Source organism: Sebastes umbrosus, chromosome 19 (assembly GCF_015220745.1).
Source record: "Sebastes umbrosus isolate fSebUmb1 chromosome 19, fSebUmb1.pri, whole genome shotgun sequence".
NCBI lineage: Eukaryota > Metazoa > Chordata > Actinopteri > Perciformes > Sebastidae > Sebastes > Sebastes umbrosus.
Window position 1 is genome coordinate 19474171 of NC_051287.1, and position 22332 is coordinate 19496502.

The window sequence follows — 22332 nt, forward strand, 5'->3', positions numbered from 1 at the left end:
GCAAAGTGTGTGTGCGTAACGTTTTTTATCGGCTGACGGATTTAAAAAACGCTTAACTCTGAAGCTTTCAACCACACGGTGAATGGTGTTAGTTCTGTCCCGGCAAACTGAGCAATAGTCCATCTGCCAATGAAGACCATGAGATGTGGTTGAAAGCTCTAGAAAAAGTTAGGATTATTTTGTCAACCTGCTAATTTCGAAGGTCAAGAATGAGTTTTTAATTCTTTTAATCTGTTAATTCCCAGCACTTTTCATGGTAATATAAAAATAATACAGTGGATCATTTACCTGGGTCAACTGATTGAAGCATTTCCTTAAATGTTTAGTTTATATATGTATTTATTTCTATCTCTTCGCATTGTATTTACAATATGAACAACCAATACTTGAACCGTGAAAATAGGGCTGCGCAATATGGCCAAAATCTTCTATCACAATATAGGTAATTTCATAACTCGATAATGATACATATCACGATATAGCATGTTTTCTGGTAATTCAATAAATAAGTAGTCTATATGAAATAACCACATGGTAACGCTTATTTTTGTATACTCCTGTGTGAATTAAATACTTGACAAATAAAAAGTACTGAGTATTTTATTAGTTTTAAATGAAATAAATATAGTGAGAATAAATAAATATAGGCCTAGCGTATATCGCAATAGAAACGATATAGACAAAAATATATGATAGACATTTTTATATTGTTTTGACGATATATGTCGTCATATTGCCCAGCCCTATGTGAAAATATCTAAAAAAAAGATTCAAAGTCAGTCAAACAACTTAAAGACAAATATATTTTTTATATTTATTCAGGTTTAAATGATTAGTATTCAAAAAGAGAAGCATAAATGGTAAAAAAGACAAGAATTTGTCCTTTTTGTGTTTTTGTTCTTTTTTTGTTAAATATTACACAAAATAAATAAATTTAAAGAAAAAAAAAAACATGATAGTGTTAGACTTGCTGTTGTGTTGGGGCTTCTTGACTCTCAACTCTTTCTCATCATTTCCATTTTCTGCTTTCCTTGTTCATTTCTCCTCCTTTTCTATCAATCAGCCTTCTATCAATACTTCCTCTTCTTGTCTTTTTTCTTTTCCTCCCTTACACATTCTATCATTTAATTTCTTCCCAGCCAAGCGCTTCACATGCACACAAATCTAGAAATGTGAGTTACTGATCACATTTTGGCACAGAAGTAATTTCTTTTCATATTTTCTACTGTGCCAATGTACTTGATAACTTAAAACAGAAAATAATATATACATTGTATAGCAATATATCTTATTTCTTTCTTTAAAAATAGAAATGTCTTTATCCAACAGAGATAAAATGTCCATAGGTTTCCATTCTGTTCCTCCTCAGTGCATCATTCAGATCTGATTCAGATCTGTCCAATGTAGCCATCGCTGTAACTCCAAAGAAGTCCGATGCCCTGCAGTGGGCAGAGCTCTGTCGTGGCCAATATGTCCAATCATCGTGGTGTTACCACAATGGGCAGGAAGTGAGTGGCAGTGTTTTTCCTCCGTGTCTTCTTCCCCCTCATTGGCTTGCCGTTGGCGTTCAGTCCCACAAACATGTGCTTCTTCTTGTTGCGCCACTCTGCTGAAGCGTAGGTGTTGTACTTGTTCTCCTCAATGCGTTCAATCAGACGGCAGTCCGGACCAAAGTCCCTCTGCAGGGGAGAGACGACAAGGAGTGTAAATGTCAGATTTTAAAATCTGAAACGTTGAGTTGATTAATGCTAAATCCAGTTTCTGAATTTCAAGGATTTGCTGCTTTTCTTTGTCTTGTATGAACGTAAACTGAATATCTTTGGGGTTTGGACTGTTGGTTGAACAAAACGAACAATCTGATAGCATCACCTTGGACTTTATGAAATTGAGATGGTCATTTCTCTCTATTTTCTGACATTTTATAGTCCGTACAAATAAGATTAAAGCTGCAGTAAGTAACTTTGAGGAAATATGATAGTTATTTTTATAAAACTGTCACTATATCCTGACAGTAGTGCATGGGACTGATAATCTGTGAAAAACAAATCATGTTCCTCTGTGTCCTCCTGTGCTCCTAATGGCATTTGCAAGATGTCACCGTGCCTAAACAAAAAGAACCAATCATAGTCTCTACAGCTGCTGTCAATCACTGCTTGTGAAACTCGTGAACTCCGATCAAACGGTCAAACTAGGCAGCGCTGATCAAATACAAATCAATATTCTGTTACTGTAATGTCTATTTTTTCTCCTCAAATGTTTCCAGAAACATCTTGTAGTGTACTGTTTAGCTGTAAAATGAGAAAGTTTGCTCCGGCCAGTGGGCGGTGCTTGGTATTGGTATGGCTGCCGGGTCACAAACTTCCTCATTTTATAGCTAAACAGTACACTACAAGATGTTTCTGAAAAATTTTAGGTGAGAAATAGGCATTACCGTAACAGAATATTCATTAAAATTTGTTCAGCGCTGCCTAGTTTGACCGTTTGATCGGAGTTGGCGAGTTTTTGACCAATGCTTGTCCGTTGCCCCGAGACTGCTCGGCTCTGATTGGTTGTTTTCCTCCAGGCACGGTGGAAACTTGCAAATGCCATTAGGAGCATTGCGAGAAGACAGAGGAACATGATTTTTTTTTTTCACACATTATCTGTCTCATGCACTACTGTCAGGATATAGTGACAGTTTTATAGAAATAATTATTTTATCATATTTGCTCAAAGTTACCGACTGCAGCTTTAATAATAATTCTAAATAGTCATTCGTTGCAGCCCTAATGCGTGTGAATGCTTGAAATGGATACAATTCAGGACTTGGATGGTGCTGCGTGAGATTAGTGGATTTCTCAGCATCATATTTAACAAATCAGGAGGCTGTTATACTGTACAGCTGTGGTTGCTCAGGCTACTTGCTGTATGTTTTAATAACCCCCCCAATGTAATGGAGCCTAGTCTTTACTTAATCCTAATCATTTCCTTATCCACATCTTGTCCTCAGTTGCTCTTTTTAATCTTTCCGTGTCATTATTAAGAGTTTCATTATTTCTATCCTAACTTGCTTTAGTTGTTCCTAGAAGTCGTTCTGAGCTCAGCAACATGATATTTTTATTCTTTTGACAACATGGATCAACAAATGCTTAAGAATCTGCTGCACCAATCCCTAGTGTAATCAAGGCCAATTGTAAAATGATGACATGAAACTCAAATTGTTGTAGAGGATGTTTGTGTGTCAGTGGACTCGAGGGAGGTAGAGGGATGGGGGTAGGGGAGATGTTTTGGGGACGGGGGGCCGAGAGGTTAGCATGAGATGTGACGTCGTAGAGGTTCGGGCTCCGAGCCAGCAAAGGGCATCGTGACACGGCGTTTGTGGCTTACGTTACCGCAGTGACCACCCACCACTAGTAAATAAAGAGAAAATGATCTGAGAGAGTAACATTTGTCAGTTTACTGGAAGCTGCCCCTGTGCTTAAGGCTAACGTCGCTTAAACAGCCAGTTAACTGGATGCGGTTATTCACGAGCAAAAATGTACACGCACACACACACACACGCATAATATAACTCAGTCTCTCTCTCTCTCTGTATCTGGCCACAGCTGTTTAAATTGGTTCCAGAAGTAAAACTGAATGTTCCCAAAGCAAAATGAGAATATTTTACATACACTGTGCAGCTTTTTTAACGTACGCTGGTGCTTGGTACGACCAAACGGGGGTATAAACTTTAATCAAAAGTGACATCAAATCATAGAAATGAATTATGAAAAAATAATAATGTCAGTACCGTTTTGCTAAGTGTCAATCTCTACATTCGATAGAGGAATAACTGCTGAACACGATTAATTTTTGCAGAGACCACACAGTGCATTTATCCATCTTTGGTTTTCTTCTGTACAAATTGAATTATGGTAAAAAAAAACCTAAAGGCAATCATAATCCTTTTGTGTCCCTTGCGTGTATTGATCTGGCGATGTAACGAAACAATGATTTCATTTGATTACCACCGGATAAAGAAGTCACTGTGTAAACCCATCAAGTGTAATCGAACGCCAGCCCCTCACCGCCGCGCTACTATGGCTTGTGTTGCACCGCGCAGAAGACGTCATGGGAATTCAGTTTCAGGCCATGCAACAGAATGCCTCTCTGTCTTTTTCTACCGTGTGTCATTTCATCTGTGGTGTGGCTCCCAGAGAGACACCGCTGAAAGTTGGGTCTTTCAAAGTGAGCAAAAGAGAGGAAAAAAAGGAAGGGCGAGAATGAGATGAAGAAAAGGAGGGAGAGAGAGAAAACAGATGAAACGAGGGCTGCTCTCCCCCCAGAGGGACTGAAGCAGAATAGAGAAACTGAAGGATTGTGTTTCCTGTTTCTGAATGGAGCGGAGAGGAGAGGTAGGTAGCAGAGAGGAGAGCTCTCATTGACGAACTGTGGTTCCTATTTCTGGAATAGAGAGTCTCGCAGCCTTGTCCATTGTTTTAAAAAGCATTCAAGAAAAGTCCAAGCTGCAGGGTCACCAGTTTAGGGCGAAAAGTGTCTCTTTTGCAAGACTTTGATTCATTAAGATCGACATATTTTACGGCGTATCACCGGTCAGATTTAACAATCGTGAGACTGCGTAAGTGTTTGGACACTAAACACCTTGAGATTCTGGATTAAAAAGTAATGGAGGGGCAGATTTAGGGGTGCGATTCGATTTGACATTCGATTTTAAGGTCACGATTCGATTTTCAGTTTATGCACGCCATTGTTAGACCATGGAGTCTTGATTCGTAAAGATCAACAGATCATTGGTTTATGCCCTGACAGCTGTCATTTACACTTTCAACAAAAGATCTATAGATAGATGGCAGGAGGATACTTTACAACAACAGCTAGAGTTTTTCAGAGTTTACGAGGCACACCTGAATGCACCATGACGTCCCTGTCGGCGCCTACATGCTTTACGGCAAGCATAAATCCTGCTTTACTGTACAAAGCAACGTTGACGCACAATCGATTTTAAGTGGAGATATTGCGACCGCAGCTGAAATCGCCGAACAATTCGCCGAGCGCAGTTTACTTTGTTTGTCTCTAAATCTTCTGCAGCCTACAAACTGTAGTTTTTCTGTCAACGATGCATTCGTTGTTTACATAAGTCATGGGAAAGGCAAAATGTGGCCGCACTGGTGACTTCAGGGCAGCAGGACGATTTCAAGTTCTGTTGTTTCTCCGTCATCTCCGACTTCTTTAGTTGAAGGCTACCGGTAAGATGCCTTATGTCGTCTTTGAAGTGTTTTTTTCCCCTTTGGACACACGCAAGTAGGAGGGGGCGGAGAGAAAAAAATACTACTAAATATGGATACTAAATAACAGCTACTCACCGCTCCGTATAGCTCTCCCTTCTTGCTGATTGCCAGGTAGTAGTTACTGCTGAGGCCCCTGATGGCCACGACTCCCACATCCACCGACTTGATCTCCAACATGCCTGGTGCAGCGGAGACAGGGAGACACACGTCAAAACTTTGTGCGGACTGGTTCCTCAGATGTTGTTGCATTCATGTACATTGTGGTTTTGTTCTGCTGATACCAGCTTCATATGGTCGTGAATAGGGCCACAACTAACGATTATTTCATTAGTAACGCCTATGACATTTTTCACAAGTGATGCACATATATATATGAAATTCAAATTTGGCTTCATGGATGAGTTAAAAGATGAATCGCCTGTCAAAATTAATGTAAAACATTGTTCTGTCCATCAACTAATTGATCAATTGGCTAAACTCTTCTGCGCTAGTGCTGAAGTTTATGGCTCTTGCTGTTTCTTTCAAGTGTTGGTGCTGTTACCAAGAACATATGGATACTCATTTGAGAGATTATGGGATCTGAAACACCACAAAAGTAGCGCTCAGACTGTATTAGCATTGGTTTCAAATGGGAAAAGGTGCATCTTAGAATATGAGGTCTTAGGTCAGCATGCATCACTCTTAATTACATTCTATAATTTTGCAAAATAGCTTAAAAATACTGCAGGAGAAAATCATCTCAGTTTCTTTCGCACAAGAGAACCCCAGTCTCATCCATCCCCCGCTCTTTTTTTCTTCACTATGTGACAGTCGGACCTCAGACCGGCCTCTTGCCCCCTGTTCATTTGCTGGTTAGCTTGTGGGCTGCGTGCCCTGGGACCGAGGTGTAAGCCAGGAAAAAACATTTCTCCGTCCCATGTTTGTTTTTCTGACCAGGGGAGCTAAGGCAGGCAGGCAGGCACACGGACGGGACGGAGAGTAGCTCTCTGGCTGCCAGACTGGCAAGAGGTCAAGGCGTCCGTATCAGTTTTCAAGCCTGAACCAATTACTGGTTTAAGCTGTGGTCGCCGGCCCTTTCTTCTCTCATGCTAAAGCCAGTTACACCAAGCCGTAAAACTATCAGGGGTTTGAGAGGATTAGCTGAAAGGGCCAGTAGGAAGTGGAGCCTGGTTGCAGGAATAGTCGGAAGGATGAGGTGAGAAACCGGGACAGTCTATCCAGTATCTCTAGAGGTCTTTAAAGATTTTAAAGTGACAGTATTAGACAGCTTCCTGTTGGAGTAATGTATTATGGACAACCTTATGTCATGCTGCATTGCCAAAAAACAGTTGAATCTGTGAATTGGCTGGATCTACAGTAGACTGAGGTCGGACACAGCTTAAGCAAAAAATGTGAATATTTAATTATGGATTTTGTGTATGATTTCTTTTTTTATATTATTCACATATTTTCCCCAACTTTAGCAGGTAGGCAGTAAACCCTGGAAGAAACAGTGACCAGTAGAAGCAAGTTACAATAAATACACAACACAGTCTTACGGTAGTTTCTGAAATAGTCACAAAATCTATCTATGTAATTGATTCGGGTACATAGACACGAATTTCCCCTTTTTTTTTCGTGATGCTCAGCACGACTTTCAAATTTTTTTGTGTTTTCCTACGAATGTCCAGCAACACGTGACGCATGTGTCAATTTCCACTCCAGTCTTTTCAAAATAAAACTACTTAGTTTTGGAGTAGATGGACTGCTAAAACTGCTAAGTTAGGTTTAGGGAAAGATCGCGGTTTGGGTTTAAATAACACCAGAAGTGTCTAAACTTAAGTACGAAAGTTACGTGACAAATAAATCAACCTTGACTTCTGGTTTCACACGGGACACGAACAGTGGTGCTGTGTTTTTTGATCCACCTCAACCTCCTCTCTACGCGGCGTTCGCCACTCTTTATACTTTGTGGCTCACAATTATGTGAATTACATACGAATTGAATATGAATGTTGAAAGAGTAAGGTTGAAGATCAAGTAAATGTCTCTTAAGTCTTCTTACCAGATGCCCCTTCCCTGCCTTCATCCCCCTCTCTCGTCCTCAGACAGGGATTTGCAACATCCTGCAGGGGTGTGATTTTTATGATGGTCCGAGAGATGAAGGGATGAAGGTTGAGGAGGAGCTTCAGATGGAGACATCTGAAGGAGCCTGCCCTCACTCTGAACCTCTATACGTTGAGGTATCTTTTCTTTTTCTCTATCTATCACTGCTAAACTGTGTCACTGTTGTCTCCAATAGTATTCTCATTGCTTGGCAATAGCAAAGAGAGACCGTTTTACATTTGTTGCTGTTTTTAATAGTTTCTGACCTTGTTTCTTTTTGTTAAATGTATTCCTTGGCATTAATCCATCCCCATGGTTCCTTTATTTGGTCTTGTTAAACTAACTCTAAACTTCAAGTAAATTTTGAAAACCCGCAGTGCAGCGCAGTATTAGCTCGTTATGTTAAGTCCATTACTCACTGATGTGTACCACAACACATCACTCGTCAGGTTCAAAATGTTCCATCTCGCTCCACACACAGCTGACATTTCTGAGCCGTGATCTGTCCGACTGAGATTTGTGCTGCGCTAAAAGGCCGGTCCACCTGTTCAAACCCTTTCCCTCTCCTCCCCGTTTGATGTGGTTTGTCGAAAACCAAAGCGCAGGGCTCTTTTATGGCCCCTTTAGCAGTTACCAGAAGCAGCCCCGTCTGCCTGCGAGTTAAAAGGCCAGGCCGCAACAAAAGGCTTAGATTGCAACAACAGAGTTTATGGCGAGGAGACGGAGAAAAACAGAACCCCGGCTTGTAACGCGGACCATTCGTCAGGTTTTTGTGATAAACGCACACACAGACGCAGTCATGCACATACGTAAGCGAACGGTTGAAGCTCAGGTGCTAGACCTACATTGCAGTCTGTTAATGTACTCTTCTCTCTTCTCATTTTTTTTCGGAGAAGGGAAAACAGTTTTTCTCCCTCCTTGTGCCCTCTGGATCTCAGCCCATCTTAATTATGAATTTATGTTTTTAAGTGGAAAGGGAAAAAAAAAGTTTTATAACCCAGCACTGAAGCACAAACAGCAACGGGGTTGAGTTAATATAAAAGGCATGGACATTTTCCGCTATCAACATTTAAAAAAAAAAAAAAAAAACTACCAAGGGCAAACACCTGTGTGTAACAGGGCAACACGACAACTTTCATAAAAAACAAGCCAAAAGGGAGTTTTGCCAGTCAAACCCAAACCGTAACACTAACGGAGCAACGAGTACAAATAAACACAACCTGGCCTTCTAACAGTAAGAAACTGTTCATTAACAACTTCATGAAGAAACCAAACCCCAATGTGATACTTCTACAACATCCTTTCAGTCAACTATACTTCAGTTGCTCCACGTGTTTAGTGATATGCTGCATTATTTAATTGACGTATAGGTAACTTGATCATTATGCGATATTGTAAGAAGATTCAAAAGTTTAGTATTGTCGCTGATAATCTTTGTTTTTGCCCTGATACCACAGAAAATTAAGTTGAGTGGAAACTTCACTTGCAAGTTAAGATGAATCAAACACTCACTTTTGAGATGCATTTACTGCTCTGAACAGCACAACAGCGCACATACACATAACATGTTCACAGATCCACACACACATACTGCAGAGCTCCCGTCAAACCTCCTGGCCCCCACCCGGCCCCCCTTTAGAAACACGGTCACTGAGACTCCAGCTGAACCTAAAGGTGAAGGGAGGTTATGAAAATGTTTCCACTGTTTATCCAGAGGCTTTTTTTGAAGATTATACCGCGGTTGTTCCCAATTTGACCTCGACACGGTGACCAGCTGTGACTGGGTCTACTGCGTGCCTGCAGTCCTGAGAGTGGTCTCGCTCCGTATTGTGAAATCTTGTCACTTGCGGACTAGTTTGTGTCATGAACTCCCCTCAGCGAGAAGAATGGATAGTTTGGTTCTTTTATTCTGGATCCAATGCTCAGATGTTTGGATGAACCCCTGACTTTTCCTGTGTTTTTCTAATCCTCTCACTCTTAGATGTGAAATATGAATGTGTCATCCAAGAAACGAAAATTTCATGAAGCAAAAGCGGCCCATGTATTTCTTTTTTTTTCTTTTTAAGATTTAATATCTGATTTGCATCAGTTGAAGTCTAAACACTAAGATCATTTTTCTCTTGAGAACTACGGCAACAGAGTGACTGACGATGTCTCGTATTCTTTGTGACAAGAGTTTACATCCATGCAACCGCCGAAGACTCGAAAGAAAAGAAAAGCTGCGCCAGTAAAGAAAAAAAAACAAAGATACAAAAGAAGAATTCAGAAAGGAACAAATGGACCACCAAATCAGTTATCAGTTGAGAATATCTAACTATTCTCCTGTATTTGGCCTTTTTAGATGCAAAAAACAAAGGCACGCAAACAAGTCTTCTTGACAGCTGCTTCATTTCAGCAAACCCGCGCTGTTTACAGGTTTAAACTATTTCCTTGCATTATTTTTTCTTGATGTTTGATTGAATATTTCTGGCTCTTTATGCAGTTTGAGAGAGAACAAACGCTTCTTGCTTGGTGAGGTGAAGATATTGGGTTGGAGTGGATACTGCTGTATATTATGTGTGTAGAAGAGCGTTGAGGTATTGGGTCGGACTGATGTGGTTGACAACAGTATCATCCTGCGCTAAGTGGCCACATCAAAGCCTGCCTAACCCGACGGTTTTGACTGAAGCTGAGAAAACAAGAGGCCTGCTTATGATTTATCTTTTTTTTTTTTTTTTTACAAATAGAATTTTTGGTAAACTGATTTTTCAAAATTTGTTTTGCTCGTATTCAATTTCTGGGTTGTAAATTAGATGAAACAGACATTGCGCGCCCTTTTGTGCACTACATTGGATGAAAGTATTTTTTTCATTAGCAGGATTGTACTATGTGACCCGCGCTCACTATTATTCAGCTTATTCTTGCCCCCATAATGGTTTTATTTCCTTCCCTGACAGGAACACTCACATCACTGTCTTTCTTGTTGGACCGAAATAGCAAAAAACCACACACTGTTCTTCTTCAAGCTGTATGTGATTTCAAAAACTGGCCGGGGTACGAAAAGAAAAACAAACCCAGATTAATCCTGAAATCAAACAAAAAGGGATCACCTGAGCGAAAACCCTCAAGTTTTTTAAAATACCAGAGGTCTGGCCAACAGATAGCGTTAAGTTTCTCGTCTGCGCCGCTCATCATTCCAGCGCCGCATAATTTGAGATCACTTTACCGGGGCGCAGCGAGACCGCAGCGAGTTATGTCACACACGTTTAAGAGCAGCTGGGAGGAAACCAAAAGAAATTCGCAGTGATGTTAATGGTGATTTGATGGAGAGGAGGAAAAAAAAAAAAAAAAAAACCATAACCACCTGAGATATTGTGATTCCTTTAACACAGTTGACTTTGTAACATGATAAAGTGCCGGAGCTGCCAGTTTCTGTCAAAACATTTCACAGGCCTGACACGGCAGAGGAGTTATGTTTTTCAGGCAAAGCGCTGTGACGGTCGTCTGCATTTCGCACATTTTTCATTTACAGTTCAGCTGCCAGTGAGATGTTGCCCAACTGTTGAGGTCGGAGTTGTTGGCGTTGGACTTTTAAGCTTTGGAGATCTTGGTATTTTACACCGCAGATATAACGCACGGACATGCAGAAATATTATTCCGTTTTTCACTTTCGGTCTCTGTATTGTTCTTACTTTCTTTGCTTCGCCTTGCACATGCATTTATGTTCGTACACATACAGTACGCACACACACACACACACACACACACACATACACACACACACACACATACAGGGTAATTAGCTGGCATTCCTGGCTGCTCTGTTCAAACAGCCAGGCTGCCCAGATGCCTCTCTGGACTCGGCTCTACCTTTGATGACTCCATTAAGAGCCTCACTTTCATGCAGCGACTGTGTGTGTGTGTGTGTGTGTGTGTGTGTAGTGGGGTTAGGGGTGACTGAGAGAGTATGGAGGCGCAGGAACATGAGGGGTGTGTGTGTGTGTATTTGGCAGGGGGGCTTTTCTTGAAGCACATGGTGTCTAGGTGGCAGCAGCCCTGGATGTTATCTGTCACAGGTGCTATTCTTCAGCTCCCGCTGCTTTACTGGCCATGAATCCTGCCTGTTCACATGCACCAGGCCAACACCTGAATGACACTTTCAGTATCAGGCTTCCACTGCATTATTCAGCATAGTTGCTGGTAGAGAAAGTCTGATGAAAATATACTATAATGCAATTTAAGGTTCATTGATTTTGGTTTTGTAGAAATAAGATTGTGAAGGACTTGGGCTGCAACTAACGATCATTTTCGTTGTCAGTTAATCTTCTTTTTTTTTATATATCTTTTTATGTTAGTAGAAAGTCAACAGGCACAAAGTATCTTACACTGTACACTTTTGTTCTTGAAGCCAAACAAATCGTGGCTATAAAAATCAGACAATACTAATCAAACGGAAACAAAAAAGGAAATTGTCGATTAATGTAACGATTACTTTCTTGATTAATTGTTCGGTCTATAAAATGGCCATCGCGATTTCCTAGAGCTCAAGGTGATGTCTTTAAATGTTGTTTGTGTCCCACCGACAGTCCAAAACAATATTCAAATTACAGTTGTATAAAACAGGGAAAAGCAGTAAATCCTCACACTGGAGAAGCTGGAACCAAAGAAAGTTTGATGATTGAGCTTGAAGAATGTCTTAAAGATTATCAGAATAGTTTCTGATAAATTTCTGTCGATCGCCCCAGTCGATTTATCTGCTACTGATTTCTGATCTAAAATGGACTAGATTATAGAGCTGCAACGAATCATCAATTAGTTATAAACTATTAAATTAATTGCCAACTATTTTGATAATCGATTAATCGAATTGAGTATTGTTTTTAAAGAAAAAAGGTCAAAATTCTCTGATTCCAGCCTCTTAAATGTGAATATTTAACTCCTCTTTGACAGTAAATTAAATATCTTTGAGTTGTGGATGTCATCTTGAGCTTTGGGAATCACTGATGGTCATTTTCCAAAATGTTATAGACCAAACAACTAATCGATTAATCGAGAAAATAATCAACAGATGAATCGACAATGTTGCAGCCCTACTATATTATTTTAAATTTTCTCCTGGATATTAAGTTTACATGTGTCAGAAAGCTGTTCTGTTTCCTGCTACAAGAGGTCACTGTTCAGTCTAGTTTACAGTATAAAGGGCTCATCTCATGGACTTCTTAGATTGCAGATGAAGCAGCTAAACTGCACAATGTTTGCACTGCAAACTGTGTTTTTATATTCCAAGTTTCACATTTGAGATGTTTGCATTTTTTTCTCTTTCTCCACAATGAAATCCTCTCCAGAACAAAGTGGCTCTGGCTCCAACTCTGCTGACATTACACAACGTTAAGCCGTGGAGAATAGTTTCTATCTGACATGGCAAATACTGCAATTTCCGGTTCTTAACTGGAGATGATGCTAACAACGTTCCCGTTATTGTTTATTCCAAAGTGAATATTGCTGTGATTCTGCCTCGCAGTTCTTTACCAAATGTAATTAGATGTTATTTAGACGACAACAAACATTTGGATTATTGCTGACAGCCCTGAGATGAGCCAGGAACTGAGCTGAACGGGCAATGTGTTGGCATTCACACAGCAAATGCCTCTCCGTATTGATAATACTGTGGGCTGCATGTAAAACTTCCAAAAAACGTCCACACAGATATTTGTAAAGTTTGCTCATTTAGCAGATTTGTATGCCACATACCAGTTACGTGGAAATGATGATTCAAATCTGTTTGATTACTGAGAACTAGTTGTAAGTCCGAGTATCTTCGCCTGCTCCTTTCTCTCTCCCTCTCAAGGATATTTATGATTGTACTCTGCAAGAATCCTCCACATAACATAAACAATGAAAAAGGCCGTCCATCAAAACAAAGATGTCCAATTTAAGATTCTTTGCGGACAGTAATCGACTCTCGATGTTTGGAGCCGTTCTGTCTTCAGAGAGTCGAAGATCTTACAGAAACATGATTTGCTGCTGAAAGACTTTTGTTTAAGGTGGTGCCGGACTGGTGGGGTTTTGTGGTTCTGCCTACAGAAATCTGGCTCTTGTTGCAGTCTTGTTGTTAGCTGACACATTAATGGACAAGGGAGTGAATTAATGGGAAAGTATCGAGCAGCGATGATAGGAAATATGTTAACAGTGATCGAAAAATGAGACGGATCCTGTCGATGTCCTCTTGGCAAAAACACGCCGCTTTCAAAAATCTAACTGCACTTCGGCGATGTAGAAATATGTTAACCAACATCTTGATGGGGAAACTTTTATTAACTGTGAAGAGTTGATCATTTTCAGCACTGCATGTTTCTTCCAGACACGTCCAAAGCCCCAATGCGCACATGCTCCGTAAATTACCCTGTTGGGACGGTTATGGGGTCAAAGGGCACTCATACATCTGAACCTCTGGACCTTCACATTCAACCCCCTGTGGGAGATGGAAAATGGTGCGAGAGAGGCCAGAAGTTGCATAAATGGTAATTGTTTTTACTTACTTTTAGATAATATTTATTGTAGATACACAAAAAAACATTTTAGATGAAAATATTGCATATGAGTCTAATCAAATTTGGAAGTCCAAAATGGGCACTGTTTTAATTAATTAATGCTGTATCTGATGGTTATCTTTTATTACTAGGGCTGTCAAAGTTAATAATAATAATAACGCGTTAACGCACATTCCTTTTAACGCCACTAATTTCTTTAGCGCATTAACGCAACTTGTGATTTTTAATTAACCTCTTAGGAATCTGACGGGCCGCCATGTGGCTCGGCCACTATTCAATCTTTCGGCGTTTTAACAGGCTCAGTTTTAAAACTAGAGGGAAGATACTGGCATCATATGAAACCTAAGGGATCCATTGATACCAACCATGTCATACTAGCTTGTCTAATAACGCTCCAAACTTGCACTAAATTTTGACGACGAAGAAGTGGCTGTCGCTGACCTCAAGATATGTGAATGAAAATGGGTTCTATGGGTACCCACGAGTCTCCCCTTGATGATTTGAGCATATTTCTTTTTGCTAAGTGCAGTACCTGTGAGGGTTTCTGGACAATATTTGTCATTGTTTTGTATTGTTAATTGATTTTCAATAATAAATATATACATACGTTTGCATGAAGCAAGCATATTTGTCCACTCCCATGTTGATAAGAGCATTAAATACTTGACAAAACTTCCTTTAAGGTACATTTTGAACAGATAAAAAAAAATGTGTGATTCATTTGGGATTAATCGCGATTAACTATTGTAATTGATTGACAGCCCTAAATACTACACAACAATGTGTAGACCATCACAATATTGTTGCAGTCATGAGGAGATGAAAATGCCAAACACAAATGAGTGCTGCATATCTATCTTGCCACGATACAGGCCAGAGAATTTCTTGCATAACAACTCATGCTGGAGCCTTTGAAAGTTTCCAGCCTCGGACTAATATTTATTAAAAGACAGCAAGTTGTAAATTCCTAAAGCAGGTAAATTCAGCAGTGCTTACTCCCTCACAGCCTCTGTTTGTACATCAGTACATGCAGTGTTTTCTCTGCCTTTTTATACTTTGACGGCCTGTCTTCTGGGACTCCGATTACGTTTTTTCGGGCTCCAGACGTCAAAGATTGCGCAATACTTTTTGTGAAGTGCCATTAAACTTCCAGTAAACGGCTTGTTAATCTGTCTCTCTCAAATACTCTACAGCAGTGTTATCAATGCTTTGGCTCTATTTCATTACAGTAAACTAATGTTTGCTCTTATGTAAGATGTGATCAATGTAATGTCTCTGCAGGACATCGATGGCGTTTGCTCCCTAGATTCCAGTAAAAGGAGTCATGAATCAGAACTGACATGATTTGATCCAGACTCTCGCTGCATTTTTAGATATTAACCAAACATCATGAAGAGTGGCAATGTGAAAATGAATTGATTTGTTTGTCTATATAAGCAGATTGCAGCTCATAACATGTTACAAGGCGATTAAGTAAAAGACTAATTTCACTCGTTACCTTGAATGGTTTTTCCATGATTTCTGTTTACAACCTCTCAGGAGCGCTTCCTATTTGTTTCAGCAATGAATGTTAGTGAGTGTAGTCGTCGGGAGGATCAGAGGGAGTGTGCAGGCAGTATATGTTTATTGTAAGTTTCCAGAGTACAGCTGAATGTAATTGTTGATGTTAAACTCGGCTCCGGCAGCTTTAGGAGCACCCGATGATAGGTTCAGTATTTCCTGAACAAGCTTCGCACTGCGACGTTTGCGCTCCACTTTTATTTACGGCTGTTGGACAGAAGAGTCCATGAAGATGTCAAAGCTACTTTGAATGAAAAGCAACGCTGACACTAACCTCTGGAGCATCCAGTCCCTCCTCATAACTCTCTTTTATGGGCCACACTGTTACCTTTTCCCACGAGAACCATAACACACACTCATCAAGCAGAGAGAGAGCAAGGGAGGAACGGCAAAATGAAGACATAACAGAAACTGAAAAAAAGGGGGAAAAAGGCTGTGGGACTAATTTCAAGATGTTCAGGAAAGGGCAAGCACTTGATGCATTTTTGTTTTTTGCGTTAACCTTGCTGAGTCATTGGAGGTTTATGGATGCGGAGGAGAAAGACGAAGACGTGCTTGTGGTTTAGGAGACCTTATTCAGATGTTCCCGAAACACAAATTTACATTCCACATGTTTTTAAAGAGAAAGAGACTGATTAGAGTTTCTTGGTGCTTTTTTTTTTGTAATACGGAGTGTAACTGCAAAAATCTCACCAAGTAATTATTATTGAGTTCTAATGGTCACATTTTTTCAACACAAGTGGAAAAATCTGCCAGTGCGGTGAAATAATTTGACCATTTCCAATACAAATCCACTTGTTTCATGAATTTTCTAGAATCAGGTGTAATTTTCCTTCATTCTAGTGCAGTGATCTGTCTTATTTTGTCTTGTTTAAAGATACTCGCATTTCTTGACTTATATTATATTAAGAAAACAAAACTTTTTAGACTCGATTAGAGACAAAAAATGACTTTGTACAATGGAGAACATGCACTGTACGGAAAGGTTTCCTTCAGCGGAATTTGGATTTAAAGATATAATTGGAAATACAAATGTGAAATTTGCATCCCCCCCAGCTACACCACATAATTAACAGTGGCAGAGTAACGTAAAGTGATGCACTATGTGTACCGTTGACCTTTGCATTACTAAAGCTTCCTGACTTGGGTCAATAGGTAGAGGTCAAACCAGAGGGGGCAGACCTGTGTAATTAGCCTGGACATGGAAAACCTGCACTAAATCAGAATAATGTCCAGTGTATTAGACCCTCCATAAATCGCGTTGCGTTCGATTCACTCATGTCAGTGGGTAATGTGTCTGCCGTGATTAATGTTCGCAATAAGTACGTGTGGCAGCTTTTACAATCCGGGTGGCCGCAGTGCGAATCAAAGCTCTAACTGTGGTCAAGTTGGCACAGCCCAATGCTAATTGAGCTACGCGCGACCACAAGTCTGTTGTCCAACTGTAAACACATGTCCGATTGTTTCATTGCTTTTTTATGCGTTTGTTGGTAAACACGATGTGACAGTCCGTGGACGACATTTAGGGAAGGAAACAAGGACAGTTTTGTTGCTTATGGTCGGTGGCGGGATCAATGCTAATCACATCACGGCCCGAACGGATCTCCATGTTCAGACTAGGAGAGCCTTATTTTAAAGGCCTTATGAGGTGAGATGGATAGATGAGCATTGATCACATGACCATAAATAGACAAACATTGATGTGCACCAGTGAGCGCACACACTAATACAGGCCCTTAACCCTGAATGATGTACTGCCCTCAGCTTTGACAAGATGATTAGAAAGGCTTCGGCTACGGAGGAGAGCCTCGCCCCCGGAGCCGGAGCTGAAACTTCTTCATCACCTCTGACACCATCTAATGACACTCATTTGCAATCTGACCTCCTGAACATTACCAGACTACTAGACCATGATAACAACACTAACAACTTCCCCCCTTGATAGCGTTTCAATTTGATGCTTTCCCTAAAGGAGTAGTCTATTTTTGACTAATAAGATCTTGGATCAACTTATAGATGTGCAACAGCGGAGTTTGCTCTGACACCTTGGAACAATTTTTGTACTCTGTGTTATGTTGGTATATTATACAATATAGTATGTCATTCTATAGAGGATTTTTTGCATTGTCTCCAATGAGCCATGTGTGTTTGATGAGCACATAAAGGCCAGAAAACTGCATCAAAGACCTCATTTATCCAAAAGTCTGTGCACAGATTGAAGTAGTTGTTTTGGATCTATCAGCTCTAAAACTATACAGTATAAATGAACAATGTTATCATCTGTAGCATATAAAAATTAAAATGTATTGAAACGTCTAAGCAGGAATGATCACGCACAAAAACATGTCTATGTCGTATAGTACCACATCTATATTGTCAGTTAGGGGAGGAGAATTAAATTGTTGTTTGATTTAGTTTGAAGGGTACAATTTGTACTCTACAGATTTTAGAACACATGCAAAATGGTATAGTACTATTAGTAAGCATACAAAATGCTGTACATGCAAGCTTGTGCACAAATACTGTCAATGCACAAGCACCTAAACATATAATATGGTGTGCAGATGCATGCATTATTCAATCTTTATTACATTACAGACAAATCTCTCCACTTTATCACCAAATTTCCACCCATCTTCTTTTTTATCTGAAACACGTTAAACATCTGCACTTGCTGTCAGGTAGATACAAAATGATGAAATGCCCTACTAAATATACTGGCAAGACAAAATATGAGCTAAAAGGTTTTTGCCTCCAACTCCTCATATCTAAGATTTTCCTTTTTCCTCTAGAAAGTTCTTCCCTACTTCCCACCACAATCAAGTGGCAGGAGCTGTTGAAATTGATGGATTGTGCTCCTAATGCCATGACCTGATGCCATTATAGTTAGTGACACGTTGCACCCTAATGGTTGAGCTCTTTAATGTGCATGTGTGTAAAAGTGTATGTGTGTGTGCACATGTGCATGTGTGTGTCAGAGAAGACTGCAGGCAAGGGGAGGGAGGAAGAGACGCTAATTGAAATTCCTTCAGCCATGTCTGGCAGAGCCTTGGTGTCTGAGTGGCACACACACACACACACACACACACACACACACACACATGCACACACACACACATATTCACACTGGCCCTGGCCCTAATAAAAGTGGGCTTTGCCATATGGAGGCCATGTGCAAGACTGGCCTCTCTGTGCTCAAGTGTGTGTGCGCTCTTAGCAGGAGAGGCTTGTACAGCACCGCACAGACCCACAGACGGATGCATACAAACCTCTGACATGTGTCTGAAGTTGTGCGAGAGATAAAGATCCATTTTATGAATATAACATTCCCACACACACACACACACTCGACATGCTGTGACGGATTCAAACACACACACACACACACACAGTAGACGTAACGCAGCTAGAGCCTGTTGTTTAATCTTAAAGAAATTAGCCCGTGTTTTGGACGTCACCCTTCTTAATTCAGCGAGCTGGCAGGGAAAACTCTGGGCAGGTAAATGTGGGAGTAATGTTCTGTTCTCCCTCAACAACTACTGTCGGTGTGCCCTGAGGCGATGCAGCTATCCTGAGACCAGAAGACTGTGGCAGTCCTGGAGAACTTCCAGATGTGTTGGTTAACTAGAAGATAAAGTTGTGGGCTCCAGAATGATAACAGCTGATTTTCTGCTCTGCATCAGTCATAAATGATTGTGATGGCCCTTACAAGCTGTTAAAAGTATTTGCTAGTGTGCAGATCAGATGTTTTGTGGCTACCATATAGCTGTTGTGGTACAGTTTTGGTTTTTAAGTAACTGAGAACAAAGTAAAGCATTTAGCATCATTTTATATGTGCGTTTTAACATGCTTCAGTCCTATTATCTTACAAGAGATTCCACAAATGTTGCATCCATCATGCAATCATACTCTTTCCTCCCTTAAAAAGGTAAAGTTAAGGTGCCTTTAAAGGTACCGGCGGAGTTTCTCAGTGCTCCACAGTGGAGGAGCTGAAGAGTGAAAGAGTGCAACTGTGTGAATGTGAGACTGAGTGGTGCTGACAAAAGAGCATGTGTGTTCAGTGACCCTTCTCAGGATAAATAAAGGTTAAAATCATATTTCACAGCCATCCGAAATATACAACCAGAAAAAAGGGGAGCAGGAATCGCGTGGTTAATTCTTTACATCTGAGTCCGTAGAACCTCATGCTTAGCATATGCCCACCGCTATTATAGCTGCGGCACAATAGCAGCAAGGAGTAAGTGGACTTGTCATTCTCCCCTGGGGTTTGGTAATAGCTGTGTTTTAGATATTTCCTCAAAGAGGAACTTTCTCTGGGCAAATTTCTAATTGGTTCCAGTGGATCATCTCTCTTTTTTATCTTCCTGGCTTACTCATTTTGTTTGTTCCTCTCCTCTCCCACTCTCATGCTCCCCCCTTCTCTCTAACTCTCTGTAATCTGGCCTGCCTCTACACATGGTGAAAGGGCCGAAAAGCACGCAGCTCTGTTGTTTGTTCTTTTGCCCAGGCACCTGTCTTAATGTGCATGGTCTGCCCAGGGTGGAAAACCAGAAACCCTTCTTTTCCCACAACACTAACACAGGAGATGCAGTGGGACAAAACTAGTCTAACATTTGCCCTCTTTGACAGATATAGGCAGGAAACTTCCTAACGTGGACTTCCCTTTGCGCTCTTCTGTCAATTTTTAGTGCAACAAAAAAAGTCTAAGAGGAAATGAAACGGCTCAATATCCAGCAATAGCTTGAAAAATTCCCAGATGGCTCTCTAATTCTCACAAGTTGCTATTTCCATGCTGCTTAAAATGTAAAGAACAAAGAGGACTTACTGTATGGATCATCCTCACTTTTGGTGCCATTAACTTTTCCTTTCTTGTCGATGCGAAGGAAGAATTTCTGGAAGGAGAACAGTTTCCTCCTTCGCACGTCTCCTTGGAGATGGTTGTAGCTGCTCCGCACGTGGCGCCCGATGACCGTCGCGGAGGACGACGACACGTTGGTCGCCCGTGGCAACCTCGCGGAGGATGCGTGCAGCGGTGCGGGCGATGAGGAAGGAGATGAAGGGCGTGAGATGAAGGCGTGCGGAGGATTCCCTCGTGGTTTTGCATTGTGTGAGTCTGATGATGATAAAGCGGACAGGGGTGCGGACGAGGAGGGTCCGAGCAGGAGGAGCAGGAGGAGGAAGGTGAGGGAGAGGACGAGTGAAGGAGGTCTGTAGCAGGGGCAGGTGGAGAACCAGGCGACCGGTGCACCTTTTGTCACTGTCCATCTACACATGGTAGTGGAGCTGGGAGAGCTATGGAGGTGCTCAGGGGCTGGGGCATGCTGAGCTGGGTGCAGGGAGAGGGAGCGAGAGTGGGAGAAACCCCCCCTGACTGACCGACTACACCTCCTCCGTCTGGGGACCCACAGCCTCGCTGTAGGTGTAGGCGTTGAAACCTGTAGAATGGCTGCTTGCGGTAGATGTGATGTAGCGTTATCGGTAATATTGATGGTGATGGTGATGCAGCTGCTGGTGGTGGTGACTCTGCTGTAGTCCCCCGGTGCTGTTTATTCCTCAGTGGCGCCGCAGGAATGCGTCAACATCCATAACTCAGATCACCTCGCAACAGGAACAACTGGGGGTTCACCACCTCCTCCCTCTCCTCCTCCCAAGACTGCCGCTCTTTGCTCCTGGTTGCTCCCACACACACACACACACACACTCAAAATCCCTTTTTAAAGTTTGAATGCACACCTATAGACTCTCACATCCAAAGACAAAAACACCCAGTTCATTCATACACACTGCTACTCCACACACATGTCCCAAAACCAGTGATCTTCTCCAGTCCAGGGAGGTGGATAGTAAGAAGGCAGAGGAGGAGGAGGTCTGGATTAAAGATGCCAAACTTCTCAGTCCAAATTGATTAAATAACAGGAAGTTTAAAAAAAAAGGATTAATGCTGCTTTTCATAAAATGTCCTGAAAAATCCACGCAAGGCAGGCCACAACAAAAAGAGTCACAGAATCCAGACTTTCTTCTTCTCTTCTCTTTGTTTCTCTCGGTTTTGTCGGAGCTGGTTTGAAGTTACTTGAGTGTGTAACTGAGCCCCGGAGCTCTCGTCTTTCTCCCCTCTCTGGTTGTGCGTCTTGTCAGTGAGCTGAGCTCCCTATCTCTCCTCTGTCCTCTCGGAGTCTGAGCGCCGGAGCAGTGCGTTGCCTCTCTTCTTTCCTCCCGTGTGTGGCTCTCCCCTCTCCTTTTGGCCCCCTCCCTCTTTCCTTTGCCTCTCCCTCCCTCCTATCTCTATCAGCGGTGCGCTCTCGGCTTATCTGGAGTTTCTCTGAGGTGACTGAATCTTGTCTTTCCTTTCACCTTATTTATCTGCTGCAGTTCCCCAGATGTCATCTCTTAGTGTAATTGGATGTCTATGAAAACCACTTGGCTTTGAAGAGCTGTGTGCATTTGTGTGTGCGTGCATGTGTGTGTCTGCACATGTACATGTGTGTTTGTGTGTGTGTGTGCAGTGGGGGTGTGTGGGGGGGATCTCTCCCACCCCGTTTTCTCTTTCCCTCCCTCCCTCTCCCTCTTTTCTCTGTCTCCTCCCCTTCCCAGACAAAACCCCACCAGTTTAGCAGAGCGAAAACTATTCTTCATATCTCTCTCCTTTTGCGCTGCTCTCAGTACGTCTTTCTAATATTTCTGTCCTCTAAATTATGTATTGTTAGTATTAGTGTTGTTTTAATTTTTTCAATACTAATGCTGGTAAGATATCCGACTTTTGGTACTTACGACACCAAAATAGCACGGCCTTATTTGAGAAAGATGATGATATTTCTCTTCAACGCACATTTTTAGAAATGAAGCCAAAGTTATGAAATGTTGAATATGCATCACAAGAATGTACGCCCTTA

At 41.4% G+C, this 22332-nt stretch overlaps 1 protein-coding gene across 1 annotated transcript; it reads right to left on the minus strand.

The window, feature by feature from the left end:
• Positions 1–527: 527 nt before the first annotated feature.
• Positions 528–20988, minus strand: LOC119478593 (fibroblast growth factor 9-like; the record flags this gene model as incomplete). The annotated part of the gene is made up of 3 exons (XM_037753425.1): positions 528–1679; positions 5343–5446; positions 20268–20988. Coding segments are annotated over 3 exons (1026 nt in total), but the record flags the coding sequence as incomplete, so codon positions are not given.
• Between the last annotated feature and the right edge of the window lie 1344 nt (positions 20989–22332).